General features: G+C 45.8%; 1 protein-coding gene across 1 annotated transcript; it reads right to left on the bottom strand.

Annotated features, from left to right (window-relative positions):
* Positions 1-705: 705 nt before the first annotated feature.
* Positions 706-4,557, bottom strand: FOXI3 (forkhead box I3). Its single transcript, XM_060027710.1, has 2 exons — positions 3,852-4,557; positions 706-1,328 (listed from the first exon to the last, which is right to left on the bottom strand). The coding sequence occupies exons 1-2, from the start codon at positions 4,555-4,557 to the stop codon at positions 706-708; spliced, it is 1,329 nt and encodes a 442-aa protein (XP_059883693.1).
* Positions 4,558-20,097: the final 15,540 nt, after the last annotated feature.

Raw genomic sequence — 20,097 nt, 5'->3', positions numbered from 1 at the left:
CTGAGCCCGCGAGCCACAACTACTGAAGCCCGCGCACCTAGAGCCCGTGCTCCGCAACAAGAGAAACCACTGCAATGAGAACCCCACGCACCGTAACAAAGAGTAGCCCCTGCTCGCCACAACTAGAGAAAGCCTGCGTGAAGCAATGAAGACCCAACGCAGTCAAAAATAAAAATAAATAAATTCATTAAAAAAAAAATTAAAAAAAAAAATCCAGGTCTCTGACTTTTCTAGAAAAATCAGAACGCTGTCAAGCAGGAGATAACCAGCTGCCCACAGCAGCCTTCAGCTCGAAGGTCCCAACCGCTCCCAACTGCTTCCAGTGCCAACTGTTATCTTTTTCCGACCCAATAACTTAATTCACTTGTTTTTGTAGCCGGTCCCTGGACCCATTTGAGCTTGTGACCCTGACATACAGTGATGAACAAACACACGTGGTCCATGCCCTCACAGGGCTCACGGGTATGATCCCAGAACAGAGTGAGCTGGATTTCTCTCCAGAGAAACCTGTCAAAGTTTGCCGGGTTGTAGAAACAGTTACCTACTGCATCCACGCTACTCCAAGTGTGGTCAGTGGACCGCAAGCTCAGCCGGGAGCTTCGGAGAAATGCGGAGTCTCGGTTCTTGCCCCAGACCTACTGCCTTGGAATCTGCATTTTCCACAAGATTGCAGGTGTCCATAGTCAAGTCTGGGAAGCGGGGGGTCTATACCTCGGAGCCCTCCCGGGGGTAGATGAGGCTGTTGACCATGCTGAAGTTGTAGAAAGGGGTGCTGAAGGGGCTGCTTGGTCCCCCGCTGGTGCTGGCAGGGAAGGGGCTGTAGTAGGAAGACCTCTGGCTGCTGCCATTGCTGGTGCTGTGACTCAGCTGCAAGGTGTCTGGCGAGGCCTCCGGGACGGAGCTGGGGGGGAACGCGCCGCCCGAGGGAACCTGGGTCCCCTGGATCCCTAGGGGGCGGCCGCCGGGGAGCACTCGCTGGGTGCTCCCACTGCTGTTAACACTTAGCGTGCCGAGGCTGCTGAAGAAGCTGTTCAGGCAAGGGGTGGAGGAGAGCATGGACCCTCCTGGGGAGGAGGCGGTACTCTTGGTGCCCTCGGGAGGCTCTGGGGACTGAGAGGGCCTCAGCAACGCCGGGGAGCTGTCTCCTTCCGGCTTCCCACCCACTCCAGACCCCAGTCCCGGGGAGAGCCCTTCTTCTGTTTTCGAGGTCCCCACGGCCACCGTAGGGGTGCTGCTGGCTTCCGAGCGGCGCTTTCGCTTCCGACGGAAGTTCCCGTTGTCAAACATTTTCTCACAGTTCGGATCCAGGGTCCAGTAATTACCTTTCCCTACGGACATGAGAAAGAAAGCTGAGTTAGGGGAGGATGCGGTTCAGGCTCATGTACTCAGCTTCGCATGTGATAGGGTGATAGGGGGCTGGTGGGCAGGCTCTCGTGAAACTCCGACAGAGATGCTCAAACCACTCTGCTGTTTAAATGCATCCTTTTGTGGGAGATGGCACTAACTGAGCCTCATTTATCTGTGGAGATAGGGATAAGAACAGTACACCTCACAGGTTGGCTGTGAGGGTTGAATGACAGATCTCCGCAAAGTAGCCACACCACAGTGAGTGAGTGAAGAAACAGTATCTGTATCACTTGCTGAAAGGGAGCAATACTTGCCCCCCAAAAAATACTCCACTGGAAAAAGGCAACCTCCAACACCCAACCCTCTGCCTTGCCGAACAAAATCAGGTTAAAACTGGGGAACTGACTGGTTGAACAATGCCTTGGATGGATATATTTGGAGTACAAGGAGGCTCCACACCCCTTCCTTGCCTAGGGCAGGAGGCACCCCTGCATCTCTTCCAAGCTCTTCCTCCACCAGGCCAGTCTCAGAGATCAGGGCCCCATTTAATGCATGCAATGCTAGTCTTCTGCTTAGAAAATTTCCCTCCCTTTTGAGCACAATGGAAGTGAAAAAGATCTATCGTCTTGGAGGATTTTATCTCCCAACAGCTTTTTTCACTTCTGGTAAAAAGAATCTTTGGCATTTGCAAATACTGTAAAGAGCTTATCCTGTAGTGAATTCTCTGCATGGATAACTTCAGTTACTCCTCACAGCTCTTTGGAGACAGGCAGTATTATGGCCTCCATTTTTCAGATGGGGAAACTGAGGTGCAGATTGGTTAGCAACCTGCCGTCTTTCCAGTTAGCAACGGTAGGTAGGGCCAGGATTTAAGCAGGCTGGCTCTAGACTCAGCATTCTTAACTACCAGCACACACTCCCCCATATCCATTACTTCCACCTACACATTTTCTGCAAGTAGTTGCAGGAAAAAAACTTATTCACATATCTACCATCTAAATAACAATACCTGCATCTATCAGGATATTTATACTGTGTCACCTTGGTACCAAAAGCTTTTTTCTTTTTCTTTTTTTTGGGGGGGGCCATGCCGCGTGGCATGCTGGATCTGAGTTCCCTGGATCAGGGATCAAACCTGTGCCCCTGCAGTGGAAGCTTGGAGTCTTAACCACTGGCCCTCCAGGGAAGTTCCTGGTACCAAAAGCTTTGATAAGACACTGGCTAGAGGTCCTCGACCTTTTTAGAAAGTCGAGGAGTATACATGACAATTGACATGATCATCTCAGGTGACTGAGAAGCCAGATCTGGAAGATGTATCTTCTAGAACTGCATGCTCTGTCCAGTACAGTAACCACTAGCCAAACGCAGCTGCTAAGCACTTGAGAAGCGGCTAGTCCCAAGTGAGATGTGGTGTCAAACACACACATAGGAGTTTGAAGACTTAGTACCAAAAGAATAATGGAAAGTGGCTCACTGATAATTTTTTATATTTGTTCTATGTCGAAATGAAATTAAAAAACATTTTCACCAGCTTCTTTTCACTTTTTTCACGTGGCTACAAGACAATTCACAGCGACGTGTGGGTTGTACTGTATTTCAAGTGGAAAGCACTGCTCGAGAATGACTTTAAGTACAAATACTCCAGGGCATTCACAGAATTTACACAAAATCCTGGATCTCTGTAGAGGGCAACTGAAACAGTTTTCTCTTCCCTTTTTCCTATTTTAATTTTTTAAATTAATTTTTTAATTTTTTTAAATTTTTTTTAATTTTCTTAAATTTATTTAATTAATTTTTAATTTTCCTAATTTCCGACTCTCCCCTCACACCCCTAGTCCTGGGCTCCTTCTGAAAACCTCAGGTAAGATTCTGTTTCTCTCATTTTTGAGCTTTTCTCCACCTCACTCCTCAGGTTAAGAGGGAAACCACTAACGCGCCACGGTAACCCAGCCCTCCTCACCCCCGGCGTTAGATCCGAACGAAGCAAACTTGGGGTTTTCATTTTTACATTTCTAAATACATAAGGTTCCCAAACCACAATCTGCAGGACCCAGCTCAAGCTCCCTGATCCCTCGACCCCCGTCTCGCGATGCCCGTGCCACCATCCTCGAATCATGTCTTAAGGTAGGGACAGTACGTGTCCCACGAAGGGCACAGTGAGTCTCTCTGGAACCCGAGACAAGAGGAAGGACATCTACGGACAGCGTGTTCCAACTCCCGGTCTCTCCCCACCTCTCTCGTGAAATGTAATGGGATTCTCAGCTCATCTGAATCTTTACAGCCATCCCTTATCTGAGAGCCCACCCGTGTTCTTATTCCTAATCCACCTCCCTGCAACTCGACCGGCCCTTCCAACGGCCTGAGGAACATCACCCAGGGGCGGCTCTCTGCTTGAGGATTCAGGTTCTTTACCTTTAACCCTAACTGGCCAGTCTCTGCGCGTGTGTGAGTTGGGGGTGGGGGTGGGGTAAGGGACCGGCCGGGAAGCACCTGTCCGCCCTCACCTGGGTCGTCCTCGTCGCGGGGCACCTTCTTGAAGCAGTCGTTGAGCGACAGGTTGTGGCGGATGGAGTTCTGCCAGCCGGCCTTGCTGCGCTGGTAGAAGGGGAAGCTGTCGGCCACGAACTGGTAGATATGGCTGAGCGTGAGCTTGCGCTCGGGCGCGCTCTGGATGGCCATGGCGATGAGCGCCGAGTACGAGTAGGGCGGCCGCACCATCTTCATCAGGTCCTCGCGGTTGGCCATGGACAGCCAGCTCAGCTCCCCGGGCGCCGCGGGCCCGGCGGGCGAGGCGGGCGCTGCGGCCGCGGGCTGCGCGAAGGGCCGCTGCGCGCAGGCGAAGGTGCCGGCGGCGGTCGGCGGCTGCAGGAAGGGCCCGGGCGCGCCCCCGGGGGGCGGCGGCGGCGGCGGCGGCGGCGGGGCGCCCAGGTACGCGGCGGCGGCAGGGGGACCGCCCACGGCCGGCCCGTTGAGCCACAGGTAGGGGTTGGCGGCTGCGGCCGGCGGCGCGGCATAGTCGGCCAGACCGTAGGGCGCCCGGGCAGCCGGGGGGGCGCCCGGGGCGGCGGCGCCCGGGGACAGGCCGGGCTGCGAGTACACGCCGAAGTTGTCGCCGCAGTAGAGAGCCATGTCGGCGACCGTCGGCGGGTGCGGCGCGGCGGCGGCGGCGAGGGGCGAGCGGGGCTGATCTCGCCGCTCGGGCGAGAGCATCCCTTTGGGGGCCAACCCTGCGGCCCCGCCTCGGCCCTGGCCGAGCGACCGGTGTTCTGGGCGGGGAAGGGTGCGCGAGGAGCGCCGACAGGCCGGCTTCTTATAACCGTCGGCGGCGCGACTCCTCCCGGGCAGGTCCCGGGGCTGGGCGGCGGCCCGCGGGCCGCGGCTCTCCACGCCCCCGCCACGCCCCATCTGCCCGCGCGTCCCGGCCGAGCGCGCGGAAACCTCGCGCCGCCCGCAGCGCCCCGCCCCGCCCCGCCCCTGCAGCCCCTCCTCGCCGGGCCAGGGGAGCCCCGGGGGCCAGGGGAACCGGGGGAGGCTGGCGCCTGCAGGATTCGAGCGAGGCGCTCCCCGTTCCTAACCACCGTGTCCTCAGCACAATAACGAAATAAAATAACGAATATCAAAACAAAGAGATCACCCGAGACGGTACTACTGTTTTCTAAAAAGTCTGTAAGTTAACTCTGGGTGGCCGCTCAGGCCACCTGCCTAGCCCCCTTTGGTATTTCGACCTGGAGCTATACCTTTTGTCATCGAGTTGCCGGATTCACGTCCGGTCTCGACCGATCGGCTCACAGTCGAAAATAATAGACGTGATTTACAAGTCTTTGGGGTATACGAAAGATATCCCTTCTCCTGGGGAATTCTTTGAAGGGAGGGACTGAAATCGGTTTTTAATTTCTCTAACCACGTCTCTAAACATAACGATAGGTTCGTTCACATTCGGGAAACATGTTCATTTAGGTCACGTTTGCGCAGTCTTTTGGTGTGATTTGTTGTCTTTCAAAACAGAAGGGTGAACGTTTTCAAAGACATTGAAATAGGGGGGTTCGGAATTAGCATTTTAAAGCCAACTGTAATTTAAACTGTGCAAGAAGCGCTCATTTACAAAAACGGTCTTCACGAATTACGGTAGAAGACTTGCCCTCTACTTTTGTAAGTTTTCAAATGCGGCTCCTGCCTGGAAAAACAAACAAAACCAGTGAAGTACTGTGTGGACCCCACGTGCCACGCGATCGTTACTTACTGGCCCCGAACAACGATAAGAAAACTGTTTCTTTTACAATTAAAACGATTCCTAAATATGTTCTTAAGAAGTGACCGGTCTGAGATTCTCGTTTAAGGGAGAGGGTGGAGGAAAAGATTTTTTTCTATTAGCCAATTGCAGACTGACAGTTCAGAATATTTAATAATTCGGAAACCCCTCCCCTCCACCACCCCGCATTTATTTTCAGGACAAAGTTAGTTATATACCTTCAGGAAAATGATCATCTTCTGCTACCTCACTTCGTAAAAAATGAAATCCAGAAAACATTTAACGAGCAAATTTTGGTTCCTAAAATGCAAGTCACACTTCAGATGTAACATTTTTCTCGTCTTTTGTGAAACCGGAAAGGAATTCTTGTCACGCAATTTCTTTCAATCTCCTTGCAGATGATATAGAATGGAATAGTGTTTGCCTTAGTCGTATTTTGAGTTAGGTTTCCTAGTTTAGATAAGCACCGTGCTTTTGTTTTCCTTCCCAAATAACCCAAACGAAGCTGTTTTGTTTTGCTATTTCTCTTGCGATGTTAATAAGGGTGACAGCTATAAGGAAGGAAAACAATTTTTAATAAGCTATAATGCCCCAATTTAATAATTTTTCGTAAATTTAAAATTTAAACTAAAAAGAGAAAGTCCACAAGAAGAGCTGGCAAACTAGATGGCAATAAATTAGGAAAAATTTGAAACCATCTCCCCCTTAGTAATTGATGTCCTTAAGAATATAATATAATGCCTTCCCTTATTTTTTAGCAAATTGCTTACCCATATATACTTTGCAGTCCTGAAGGTTTGTTTTTGTTTTGTTTTGGTTTCTTTTAGTTTAACTCTTAACCCTATACTCCAAATTATCCTGAGTGAGAGACCATGATTGAAGATTATTGTTTCTTGTTTGGGTTAAAGGTTCAGCCCAGTAGAGATATCTTGTTCCTTGACTATCTTTTGCGGACTTTTAATTTTATTTAAAAATCATGGAGCCACCTAGCGTCTCCTTGCCTTTGTTACAGCATTTATCCAGATAGGGATCTGTGAGGTGGACACCCCCTCTAGGGGTTTGGAAGTTATACTCTTTTCTATCTATTTTTAAATCACATATTAATTAGATAAGCTTAAAACTATCATTGGTCATAATCTGAGTTTTTAATTCAAAGTTAAAATAGTATTTTAAATCCCCGTTTTTTAAAAAAATTAAATTTAAAAAGCAGTTGGTGCACTTAGGGGAAAAAAAGATAAAAACTATACTTAGGGGAAAAAAAGTTAAAAACTATGCTTAGGGACTTCCCTGGTGGCGCAGTGGTTAAGAATCCGCCTGCCAATGCAGGGGACACGGGTTCGAGCCCTGTTCCGGGAAGATCCCACATGCTGCGGAGCAACTAAGCCCATGCGCCACAAATACCGAGCCTGCGCTCCAGAACCCGCAAACCACAACTACGGAGTCCGCGTACCACAACTACTGAAGCCCGCACGCCACAACTACTGAAGCCTGTGCACCTAGAGCTCGTGCTCCGCAACAAGAGAAGCCGCGGCAGTGAGAAGCCTGTGCACTGCATTGAAGAGTAGCCCCCACTCGCCGCAACTAGAGAAAGCCCGCGCAACGAAGATCCAAAGCAGCCAAAAATAAATAAATAAAAATTAAAGGGGCTTCCCTGGTGGTGCAGTGGTTGAGAGTCCGCCTGCCGATGCAGGGGACGCGGGTTCGTGCCCCGGTCGGGGAAGATCCCACATGCCGCGGAGCGGCTGGGCCCGTGAGCCATGGCCGCTGAGCCGGCATGTCCGGAGCCTGTGCTCCGCAACGAGAGAGGCCACAACAGTGAGAGGCCTGCGTACCGCAAAAAAAAAAAAAAAAAAAAAAATTAAAAAAAAACTATGCTTCAAATGTAAGTTTCCTGTAATAATGTTTTGTCAAATTCCCTTTTCACAAAAGAATATAATCGAGGCAATTGATTAATGTATCTATGCCACTGTTACATGTTTTCATCACTGGAAAATAAAACATTTTGAGAAATTATTCAACTCAAAGAAAACATCTCATTTATTTTCCACTGACATTTGGTAATATCCTTGAGGCTTCTTTGAGCGACAACAATGATTTATGATGGAATGTAGTTATTTTGTAACAAACACTGTAACAGAATGTAAAATTCCTTACACTCATTGATTGATAGCATCATAGAAACCTTGGCACATTAGTGTTTGCTAGTATTTTTCCATATTTACCGAGGGAGAAAAAGGTAATAAAAATTGGAAATAGCCTCAGTGGTCTTAATTCCTAATGGCTGTGACTTAGAACAACATTGAACTGTGAACAGAGTCAGTCCTTCCCAATTTCAGCATCATTGTTTACTTTGTATCATCTATGAAAAAGGCCACAAGCAGAAATTATGAACTCTACCCATGTCCCCCACCTGGCTTTCTACCTTGCACTATAGTTATTATACCTATCTTACCTCTTCTCATACATCAGAGGCCCTTTGAAGTTGAATCCTTATATGTAATTCCGTTTTTGAAACACCTTGCCCACCAGAGGACAAACAAATATCAATTTTTGAAAAATTCATACCTGTTGAATTAAGGAATGACTACTTACAAATGCCATGTTGGAATATAAATAAGCCCATTCAAGGATGAGTAAACACACACACACACACACACACACACACACACACACACACAAACCAAACACACAAAATGGAACGTTGGGACCTGGGGAAAATTTCTGTAGCAAAAAGGAATAGAAGCGTTACTCAGATGTGCAGAAAAAGTCCAACTCTGAAAATCATTTACTAGAGTGATGGAAAGAACATTTCAGAAAATATCTGCCTTTTTTCTTCAATAGACGTAAGACGGTTTGGCCTTTATGAAACAAGAAATCAGAGTAAGGTAAAAACCGAACTCTGGGTGCAAGTGGAGATGAAAAAGGAACAAGAAGAGGTGAGAAAAGAAAGCAAGAAAACTCAAATTGTAATCGGAGAATACAGTTTTTGGAAAAATGAGGTGAGAATAACTCTATCACGTAGGCTAAAATATGTAAGATTAATCAGTGCACTTATTGTTTTGGTGAAGATGGGATGGATTATGGAAGAAAAGATCTTGCATCAACGGGAGCTGGACCCAGTATCTCATTCCTTACTTTTTCCAACTTCTGACCACTTAATTGGTTCTCCTTTTGGAGCTGGTAGTGTCATTAGTGCGGGGCACACTGAAGAGCCTCTGTCCACTCCTGGCCCCTACCTCAAAGGCTGCGACTTGCAGCTTAAAGCAGAACCCAGAGGTGCTGTCCGTTTGCTCCTTTAACAAACTTTTAGGGCTCTACTTACTGAATGTTAAGTGCTGGTGGGAAACTGAGGCAACTCTTTTCCCTAGGAGAGCAGGTTTTCCACCAATTTAGCATTTGTCTTCTTCTTTTTTTTTTTTTAAACAGTATTTGAACTGGATCATTTTTTTCTTTATTTATTTTTGTCTGCATTGGATTTTCGTTGCTGCACGCGGGCTTTCTCTAGTTGCGGCGAGCGGGGGCTGCTCTTCCTTGCGGTGCGTGGGCTTCTCATTGTGGTGGCTTCTTTTGTTGTGGAGCGCGGGCTCTAGGTGCGCGGGCTCCCGTAGCTGTGGCACACGGGCTCAGTAGTTGTGGCTCGCGGCCCCAGAGCACAGGCTCAGTAGTTGTGGGGCACGGGCTCAGTTGCTCCGCGGCATATGGGAGCTTTCCAGACCAGGGATCGAACCTGTGTCCCTTACATTGTCAGGCGGATTTTTAACCACTGTGCCACAAGGGAAGTCCAGCATTTGTCTTCTGTTCAAAGAATACGGTTCCCTTGTAAGCCCTTCATGTTGCCATTGGCCAAGTAGCCCCTGCCGGTTCCCCTACTCAGCCACCTGGGAGTCAGGGAAGACTGGAATGAGCTGCAAATACAGAGTGAGGGGCAAAAATCAAACCCAGGGAGGCTCAGAAGCAAGGGCATAGCCCAGGGATCACTGGGCCACAAGCCAGCTGACCCCCAAGGCTCATGGCCTTCTTCCCATTGCCAACATTAGGCACAGGACGTGTAGCAAAAAGGATGCATCCTTAGGATTCTTGTAGGCTGACGCCTCTGAGGATAGCACAGAAGTTCCAGGTACTTAATACAGAAAAATAAAAGAAAAAATTATCAGCCCAAACAAGGGTGATCCAACAATTCCTTTGAACAAAGTTATTAATACATCACTCCCCTGCTTGAGCCTTGCACCTCTTTCTGTGGCCTCACTCTCCCCTCCCCAATCCTCTGGAATGCTTCCTGGCCTCCGGTTCTAGCTGATTAGCCCCATTTTGGAGCTTCCTCAGCTGACTTCTCAGACCCTTCCTTCTGCTCCAGACCCAGCTCCCAGAGTGTCTTCAACTCCTGTAGGATGTGTCCCTGCATTGAATGCATTCTGGCTCTCCTGGGATCTTCCCATGGTGTCCTGAGGCTCTGTTTCCCCCAACGCCTTCCTCCTCGGGGCAAGAAGGCCCTCAAGCCCTCCTGTCTTGCTGGATGGCTCCGGCATCTGCTTGCACGTTTCATCCAACTCTCTGGACCCTCGTTTCCAATAACCAACTCCTCCTCTGCAGGTCAGCCACCCACTGTACTGGGTGTTCTCTGAGGCCGGGGACTGTGTCTCTCGTGGCTCACTTTTTTTCTGAGCCCTTACAATTAAGGAACATGTACTAAATGCCTGGCATGTTGCTAAGCACCTTACCTGTGCTATCTCATTTACTTCTTATAGCAATTCTGTGAAATAAGAACTGTTCGTCCTCATTCTACACATGAAGCAACAGAGACAGAGAGGTGAAGTCATTTAACTGGGGTCTCCCAACTTCTAAGTGTGCAGCCAGGATTCAATGCCGATTCACAGCCAGGCAGTCTAGCTGAGGAACGCAGGCTGGAAGCCCTCCGCTCTATTTCCCTCCTCTAGTATTTCCCGTGTGCCTAGTTCGGTGCCTGACATTGGGGCCTGCTCAATTATCATTTGTCACTTGAATAAATTAAAAAGCATTAAATGATGTAAAACAGAAATTGGAAATCTCACCCCTGCAACCTCCTACCCCCTCTTTTTACATGGTCCCTCTCACCAAAGGCAGCCACTGGCTATCAGTTTCTTATGCTTTCCTCCAGAAAATGTTTTCAGGTACTTATCTGCACAGCTATGGCTTTAAAACCTGAATCCATGCTATTCACATAGCTCTGCACCTTCTACTTTCATTAATATGTTTTGGAGGACTTTCCAAAGCAGCCCCTATGTCCACATGTCTACCTCATTTTGTCCTCCTGGTTTTCCCCTTCATGGGATTTTCAGTGGAGATCCACCAGTATGGTTGTGCGTGGGTGGTTTATAGCCTGTGTCCGTTCTAATGGGTTGGCGCCCCTCCATACCTGTTAGCAATATTTTGAGTTTAACGTATTTTAGATGATCTCTGGATTATTTCCTTTCTAAAAAACAGAAAACAACAAAAAAAAAAAACAAAACAAGGCTTACTTTACTTATGATAGTAACTTCGTAGCTGATTTTGTAAAGAGTACGTACCTTTAAATGTTTAATTCTGACAAATTGCTCTCCCAGAAGATGCCCCACTTTGAATCACCAGCAATTCCTCCTGGGTGCTTATTTCCCTTCCTCTTTGCTAATGCCGGATGTCTTCAAGTCTTTTTATTTTGCCAATCTTAAAAGCCCAAAACGATATCTCAAAAGTGTTTCCATTTGTTTTCCTTGATAAATGAATACCTAGTCACATTATCATTTTAATTTAATTGTGTGTGTGTGGGAACTGCCTGCTCTGATCTTTTGCTCATTTTTCTATTTGTGTTCTTTTTAAAAAATTGATGTGTCTGAGCTCTTTGTGATTAAAGATATTAATTTTTTTTTCTTCTAGGTTTCACAAATCATGGTTTCTTTGTTAAAACTGTCTCTTCTGTTGGCATCTGTGATAACACTCTGTCCTGCCTTTCTTCCTTTATCTTCTGCATTTTCCTAAAGGATGTCTGTTTATTTCACATCTCATCCTTTGAATATTGTGTTTTTCCCTCGGGTTCCTAACCTCAGCCCTCTATTTTTCTCCCACACATTCTTTTTTTTTTTTAATTTATGTTTTGGCTGCGTTGGGTCTTCGTTGCTGCACACGGGCTTTCTGTAGTTGCCGCCAGCAGGGGCTACTCTTTGTTGTGGTGCGGGCTTCTCATTTGCGGTGGCTTCTCTTGTTGCGGAGCACGGGCTCTAGGCTCACAGGCTGTAGTAGTTGTGGCTCGCGGGCTCTAGAGTGCAGGCTCAGTAGTTGTGGCGCACGGGCTTAGTTGCTCCGCGGCATGTGGGATCTTCCCCAACCAGGGCTCGAGCCGGTGTCCCCTGCATTGGCAGGCGGATTCTTAACCACTGCGCCAACAGGGAAGTCCCTCTCCCACACATTCTTCATGGGCTGCCACATCCACTCGTGTGGCCTTAGTCATTGTAGTGGACATGGTGTGTTATAGGTGTTACTGCCTGTTTAACAACTCTGTAGGGAAACACTCTTCCATTATTCCCGATTTGTGAGGAGTATGTGGGATTGACAGGTGGGCAGGGAAAGTCTAGAGACTCAAACCTGGACCTTGCCCAGAGTTACTTTTCCATACGCCAACGATTTGTTTGAGGTGGGTGAGTGATTTAAGATAGGTCACTTAAGATCATCTTCAAGTTTTCTGTTGGGATTATCAGGAAAAAGTTCCTTTCTTCACAGGGCTTGGTTCCTGTACAGAGGTTGTGGTCCTGAAATGGCCATCTTTGGTACCATGAGGGAAAATACAGGTGACATCACGTAGAGCTGAGTGAGAGAAACGAAGACACACCCTGGAGTCAAGATTTGAATCCCTTTATTCAGAATCATCCTTCATCCTCTTGAACTTACCGGTTTCATTAGCCAACAGAATTTCTTTTTGATTGAGCAAGTTAGGATGTGATTTATAGGCTGCACTGCATTCTCCCAAACGACAATGTTGACTTTCTAACTCCTTATGCCTCAGAATGTGACTATGTGGAGAAAGGGTCATTACAGAGGTAATTAAGGTGAATTATGGTCTTAGGAAGGGCCCTAATCCAAAATGACTGAGGTCTTTATCAGAAGAGGAGATTAGGACACAGGCATGCACACGCATACATGCAGAGGGAAGACAGTGTGAAGACACAGAGAGAAGATGGCCATCTACAAGCTTAGGCGAGAAGCCCGCAGAGGAGACCAACCCTGCTGACACATTGATCTTGGACTTCTAACCCCCAGAACTATCAGGAAATAAGTTTCTGTGGTTGAAGCCACTCAGTTGCTGGTACTTTGTTTTGGCAGCCCTAGCAAACTCACACAGGTAGGATTTTATCCATTTCAAAAGAAAGGTTAAGTGCTGGTAACTCCCATTCAAATCACATCAGCTTCTGGCTCAGACATCAACTCCTACTGAATATTTCCTCTTCATTTGCATACAAGTCACCTCCAATACATATCTAAGCAGCTCATCATAATCCTCTTAAAACCCACTTCTCCTTCTGTCTTCCCCCGGCTCTGTGATGGGCCCTCCCTCCCGCCATTGATCCAGTTGTCTAAGCCAAGAACCAGAGGTTCTTCTACCTCAACGACCAAGTCATGCCATAAGAGCTCTTTACTCTTTTTGTCTTGCTGGCAACACCAAGAGTTAGGCCACCATCATCCCTCTCCTGGATTTTTTTTTTTTTTTTTTTTTTTTTTTTTTTTTGCGGTACGCGGGCCTCTCACCGTTGTGGCCTCTCCTGTTGCGGAGCACAGGCTCCGGATGCGCAGGCTCAGTGGTCATGGCTCACGGGCCCAGCCGCTCCGCGGCATGTGGGATCTTCCCTGACCGGGGCACGAACCCGCGTCCCCTGCATCGGCAGGCGGACTCTCAACCACTGCGCCACCAGGGAAGCCCCCTCTCCTGGATTTTTGCAGTTGGCTCCTAACTGACCTGCTGGCTCCTTTTGTCACGTCTAATCCTCTCTCTACACCATAATGATTTTGTAGAAGAGCAAATCTCGTCATGACACTTAACAAGTCTTTAGTGGCTCCCAGGGCTCTTAGGATAAAGTGTAAACTCCATAGCATGGCACATGTGATCCTAGGAGAGGCAGCTCATCCTGTTGGCCAGCCTGCTCTCCACTCCACACTGGCTCCGTACTCAGTGTTTCCCCTAAATCCAGTCCTTCTGTTATCCTCTTCATGATTCTAACCCATTATGCTAATTACTACTTAATAGTTTTCTTTTAATTGATTCAACTTTTAAATTCCATTATTTGGAAGGAAAACCATATAGCACTACTGCAAATTAAGTGTATATCCATATATCTATATAGATATAAAGTGATTGAGATATATATAGACGTTGCCATAGATAGAAGGTAAACAATGTCTATGAATTTTGTTCATTAATACTGCTGATAAAATTGTTTCCTTAAATAATGCTAAATTTCAAAAAAATTAAAAATACCAGGAAACTTAATTTCATTAACAGTAATACAAGTAACAGTAAGTTTACCTTAATTTCATTAACAAAGATTCAAACCTGAAAATAAATTCCTCAGTAAGAACAGCACGACTAATGATCAGTTTAGTAGAAAGTGATGTTCAGTTTAATGATGTTTATTTTTAAGTTAAGATTAAGAACAGCATTGTTAAAAAAAAAAAGATAAATGGAACATTGTAAATTAACTATACTTCGATTTAAAAGAAAAATGAGATTAAGACAAAGTTCTACTTTAGTAACACAAATTCTGTTTTTTGAACGTTTTTTTTCCAGCACGAAGAATTGAAGCCTATGTGTGTTTACATGGGAATCGAAAATGGTATTTAATTGCCCCATTTGATAGGTATGGCTAACTTTTATTCCAAAATGTTTGATTCAAGAAGCTGTCTGAAGGAATCATTAGGATCCGTTATAAATTTGTGAAGACATAATCCAAGATGTAATCCAAAAAGGAACAGAGAAGGGATTTCTTGGGCCCTAACTACTGTCACTGGATCATGCTTATAAAATCCTTTTTATCAACCCTGTCAAGTGTTTTTTCATCCCTGCAAAATACTTTCAGCAAGTATTTCAGGTGAGTTTGTGACCAGGTTCATTTATTCAAGAAATACTTATTGGGCTTCCCTGGTGGCGCAGTGGTTGGGAGTCCGCCTGCCGATGCAGGGGACACGGGTTCGTGCCCCGGTCTGGGAGGATCCCATATGCCGCGGAGCGGCTGGGCCCGTGAGCCATGGCCATTGAGCCAGCGCGTCCGGAGCCTGTGCTCCGCAACGGGAGAGGCCACAACAGTGAGAGGCCAGCGTACCGCAAAAAAAAAATACTTATTGAGTATGACAGACCCTGACCCTGGCTCCAGGCAAACCTGGTAAACCATGAATTTCTCCTCCCACATAGCTTCAGACAAGGAGAAGTTTCCCACCCAGAGGACCAAGGGACCCAGGGGACCCAGGCTACTGGTTTATAATCCCCAAGGTCACTTTATCTTGTTTGGAAATACTGAAATAAGCTTGTCCTTCAAGGATAAATTAGGCTTTCAAATGAGCAAAACTTATCTAAAGATATGCTAATTTGCAGATCCTTACCCAATCATGCATATGATGTCCATGAAGATAGAATTTTCTTCTGGAAAGACTTAATTCTTCTCCTATCTTGAAAAGACAGGAGTGGAACTTCAGTATGAAGCAGTAGTCACTGCCCTACACTTCACAAATTTGAAAAGACTGAGACTTCAGTGACCTGTGCTTAATACAACTGACAATTTTAATTGCCTCCTGGAATCTTCTTGCCAATTTTCTGTGGCCAAGAATTCCCCACTGTACACAAGATGAATAGTTTTGGCTACCCAGCCTGAAGGAAGGGAGTCCATTCTTTTGTGAACCAGCCATGGTCCTAGTACCCTCCAAGCTTTTCCCAGTGCATTGCTTCCAAGCCTTATCATGGTTTGCCACAAATTGGCCAATAAACTTAAAACCCAGTTCTCTTCTTCAGACGTATGCGTTGACAGGTCAGGATGCAACCATGGTCTTAATTCAGCCTGTGTCTGACAAACACACAAAGATTAGATGGTTTTACAGTATCAGTGGCTTCCTCAGTTTGCTAGACTCCATTATGTAGAAAATCTTTGCATCAGATGTATTTTACTGACTTACTGCACCTCTTCTTAACCAACCTCCAGTTGAACCCAGATTCATTCTTCTAATTCCAGTTCCCACAGCCTTTCTATCCTAGAGCCCTTTGCTTTGCTTCTACTTTTTGAGGTTGGTCATTGCCTTTCATAGGTAATAAGCGCTCTATAGATGGTTTTCGAGGGTGATGATGATGATGACAATGTTCATGACAACCTTGACCCTACGGCTGCCTCCTGACTCTAGTTCCACCCAGCCAGGGCAGAAATTGGAAAAGCTGGACTGACTTAATTTTCCAACCAGTGCTTCCCTGTCCTGTGGCAGAGTGACCCAGGGAGACAGTTAAAATGCAGATTCCTTGGCTCCACTCGGTGGAGTCTGAGTCTCTAGAGTAGGATGCCCGCAGGCTCTGTACTTAACCTCCACCCCTAATGATCCTAACACTTGAGTTTGGGAGCATAATCACCTGCTCAAAACTTTAAAAAGGAGGGACTTCCCTGGAAGTGCAGTGGTTAAGAATCCGTCTGCCAATGCAGGGGACATGGGTTCGATCCCTGGTCCGGGAAGATCCCACATGCCGCGGAGCAACTAAGCCCATGCGCCACATCTACTGAGCCTGCGCTCTAGAGCCTGTGAGCCACAACTACTGAAGCCCGCGCGCCTAGAGCCTGAGCTCCGCAACAAGAGGAGCCACCACAGTGAGAAGCCCACGCACCGCAAGGAAGAGTAGCCCCCGCTCGACACAACTGGAGAGAAAGCCCACACGCAGCAACGAAAACCCAACACCGCCAAAAATAAATAAATAAATATATAAATATATTAAAAATGAGGAAAAACAGTCCTTTATAGATACACAAAAGTGATAAAGCAATGATTCTCAAGTTGGAGAGATCAGAGAAAACTGTCAGAATCAATCAAAGTATTTTTCAAATCATAGGAGTCCTTGACTTTATCTCCATGTGGAGATGACGTGGAGAGCCACGACTAGCAAACACGTGCCTGTAGCATCCCTCAGAAATGGAGGGGCAGAGGCGGAAAGTTGAGATACAAGATATGGGAATAATCAGGATCACCTCATATGAATGTGTATATATATATATATATATATATATATATATATATATATATATATATATTCTGTGGGTTTTTAAAGAAATTTTCATTGAAATATAGTTGATTTATGATGTGTTAGTTTCAGGTATACAGCAAAGTGATTCAGTTATACATATATGCATATATATGTATCTATTCTTTTTTTTAGATTCTTTTCCATTATAGGTTATTACAAGATACTGAGTGTTGTTCCCTGTGCTATACAATAGGTTCTTGCCGGTTAACTATTTTATATATAGTAGTGTGTATATTTTAATCCCAAACTCCTAATTTATCCTTCCCTCCCCTTCCCCTTTGGTAAACTATAAGTTTGTTTTCTATGTCTCTGGGTCTATTTCTCTATATATTTTGGGGGAAAAGGAGGTGGTTTTGGGAGAAAAGAAAATCTCCTAAATAGAGTTGAGAGGTGAAAATGGAGTGAACTTGAATACAGAGGGCACAAGTCATTGTGGGATGCTAGTTCAATCTGCCCTTCTAAAGCAGAGCCTCCGGGACTTCCCTGGTGGCACAGTGGTTAAGACTCCAAGCTTCCAATGCAGGGAGACCAGGTTCGATCCCTGGTCAGGGAACCAGATCCCACATGCCTGCTGCAACTAAATGTTTGAATGCCCCAACTAAGGAGCCCACGTGCTGCAACTAAAGAGCCTGCCTGCCGCAACTAAGACCCAGAGCAACCAAATAAATAAATATTTTTTAAAAAAAGAAAGAAAGAAAAAGCAAAGCCTCCCATGAACCTCTGACAAAGGGCCTCAGAGGCTTTTTTGGCAATAGAGCAAAATGTTTCAGCTCTCTGGTTTCTGTAGTGGGAGAAACCTCGGTTCTGATCTCAGCTTAGCTGCTTATTAAGCTTAGGGAGTAACACCACCAGCTAAAGAACTACTTAAATCTCTAAATCATGATTTTCTCATGTATAAAAGGTTGATGGCAATACTAAAATTGTTCCAAGGATTGAATGTGATAATGTGTGTAAAATACTAGGCAGTCAATAAATGATAGTTTTTATCATTGCCTATTATTTATTTTCTGAATCGATAAACCTGGGAATGAAGTGCACTGCCTTTGATCATGGATAAGGCACAGATCAGAAACACAAAGCAAAGGTAAATGGGCACTTCCCTGCTGGAAAAATTAAAATATGAGGTTTCGCCTTGTAGAGCGTTATTTGGACAAATCTTATTAGGGGAGAGAGTATCTGGCAAAATGGTTGAAAATGCAATATATAACATACGAAACTTCTTAAATTAGCAAAAAAAACTAATGGAGTGACAAAGATGTGCCAGGTCCTGTACAAGGCAAAAGAAATAGAGTTTCTAGGGGCTTCCCTGGTGGCGCAGTGGTTGAGAGTCCGCCTGCCAATGCAGGGGACACGGGTTCGTGCCCCGGTCCGGGAAGATCCCACATGCCGCGGAGCGGCTGGGCCCGTGAGCCATGGCCGCTGAGCCTGCGCGTCCGGAGCCTGTGCTTCGCAATGGGAGAGGCCACAACAGTGAGAGGCCCGCGTACTGCAAAAAAAAAAAAAAAAAAAGAAATAGAGTTTCTGTCCTCAAGGTTCCCCCAGCTAAGGAAAAACAACAACAAAAAGGAAGTAATTAGGTTGGAAGTTGGATCTGTGGGAGTTGTGATAATACTTTCTTTTAAGGTATTAATAATTTTCTTATGAATTTCTAAGAGCTCCATATATTTTGGGGAGATTGAGCCCTTTGTCTGTAATATGAGTTACAACATGTTTTCCCAGGATTCTCTTTTGACTTTTTCCAGTGATATTTTTGTTTTTGTTTTTTTTTTGTTTTTTTTTTTTTACCATGCAGGTATCATTTTTATAACATCAAATGTCAATATCTTCTTTAAGGCTTCTAGAATTTGTGTCATAGTTGTCAGGTCTTCCCTATTCTGAAATTATAAAATAATGTTTTCTTCTAGTACGTTTACAGTTCTATTTTTTATATTCAAGATGACAGTTATTGATTTTCATCCGTGATGACCCCGAGTCTTCAATAAAAGATTAAATGACGTGTGTAGTCTCTGTTAAGAGGCAAGAGGAGGAGTGATTTATGTAGAATTATTTTATTTTATTTTTAAAATTTATTTATTTATGGCTGTGTTGGGTCTTCGTTGCTGCGCGCAGGCTTTCCCTAGTTGCAGCAAGCGGGGGTTAGTCTTTGTTGCAGTGTGCGGACTTCTCGTTGCAATGTCTTCTCTTGTTGCAGAGCACAAGCTCTAGGCATGCGGGCTTCAGTAATTGCAGGACGCGGGCTCAGTAGTCTTGGCTCCGGGCTCTAGAGCAAAGGCTCAGTAGTTGTGGTGCACAGGCTCAATTGCTCCACAGCATGTGGGGTCCTCCTGGACCAGGGCTCGAACCCGTGTTCCTGCACTGGCTGGTGGATTCTTAACCACTGCACCACCAGGGAAGTCCCAACATAGAATAATTTTAAACACTCATGTTAACATTTTTTGCTTTGTTGCCTTTTTAAAGGCAATTATTTCAAAAGTTGACACCTTATCACCCCAAAGCCAAGGTAAATCCAATACAAAATATACAATGAAGCACTCTTTCTTTTAAGCACTGAAATAATAAAAATTTCTTGGTAACTAAACTTAAAAGAAATGTGAAAACCTCAGAGAAAACCTTGGTAGTGATGAATTGCTGACTGGTGAAAGGTTGCCCATGTCCTGGGTCAGTTGGCAGTTATCCTAGATCAGAAACCCTGAGTATTGTTTTTTAATTTAATTTTTATTTTATATTGGGGTATGGTTGATTTATGATGTTGTGTTAGTTTCAGGTGTACAGCAAAGTGGTTCAGTTATACGTATACATATATCCACTCTTTTTCCGATTTTTTTCCCATATAGGTTATTACAGAGTACTGAGTAGAGTTCCCAGTGCTATACAGTAGGTCCTTGTTGATTATTTTATATATAGTAGTGTGTATATAAGAAACCCTGAGTATTTAAGGCATCCTTTTTTTTTTTTTTTTTTTTTTTTTTTATGGTACACGGGCCTCTCACTGTCGTGGCCTCTCCCGTTGCGGAGCACAGGCTCTGGACGCGCAGGCTCAGCGGCCATGGCTCACGGGCCCAGCCACTCCGTGGCATGTGGGATCTTCCCGGACCAGGGCACTAACCCACGTCCCCTGCATTGCAGGCGGACCCCCAACCACTGCGCCACCAGGGAAGCCCCTAAGCCATCCCTTTTTTCTGAAACTCTGGGTAGGAAGAAGCCTCATGAGATGACTTACAGGCCCATCAAC

This window comes from Delphinus delphis, chromosome 12, assembly GCF_949987515.2.
Source record: "Delphinus delphis chromosome 12, mDelDel1.2, whole genome shotgun sequence".
NCBI classification, from domain to species: Eukaryota; Metazoa; Chordata; class Mammalia; order Artiodactyla; family Delphinidae; genus Delphinus; species Delphinus delphis.
This window is presented reverse-complemented; position numbering and strand designations above follow the sequence as displayed.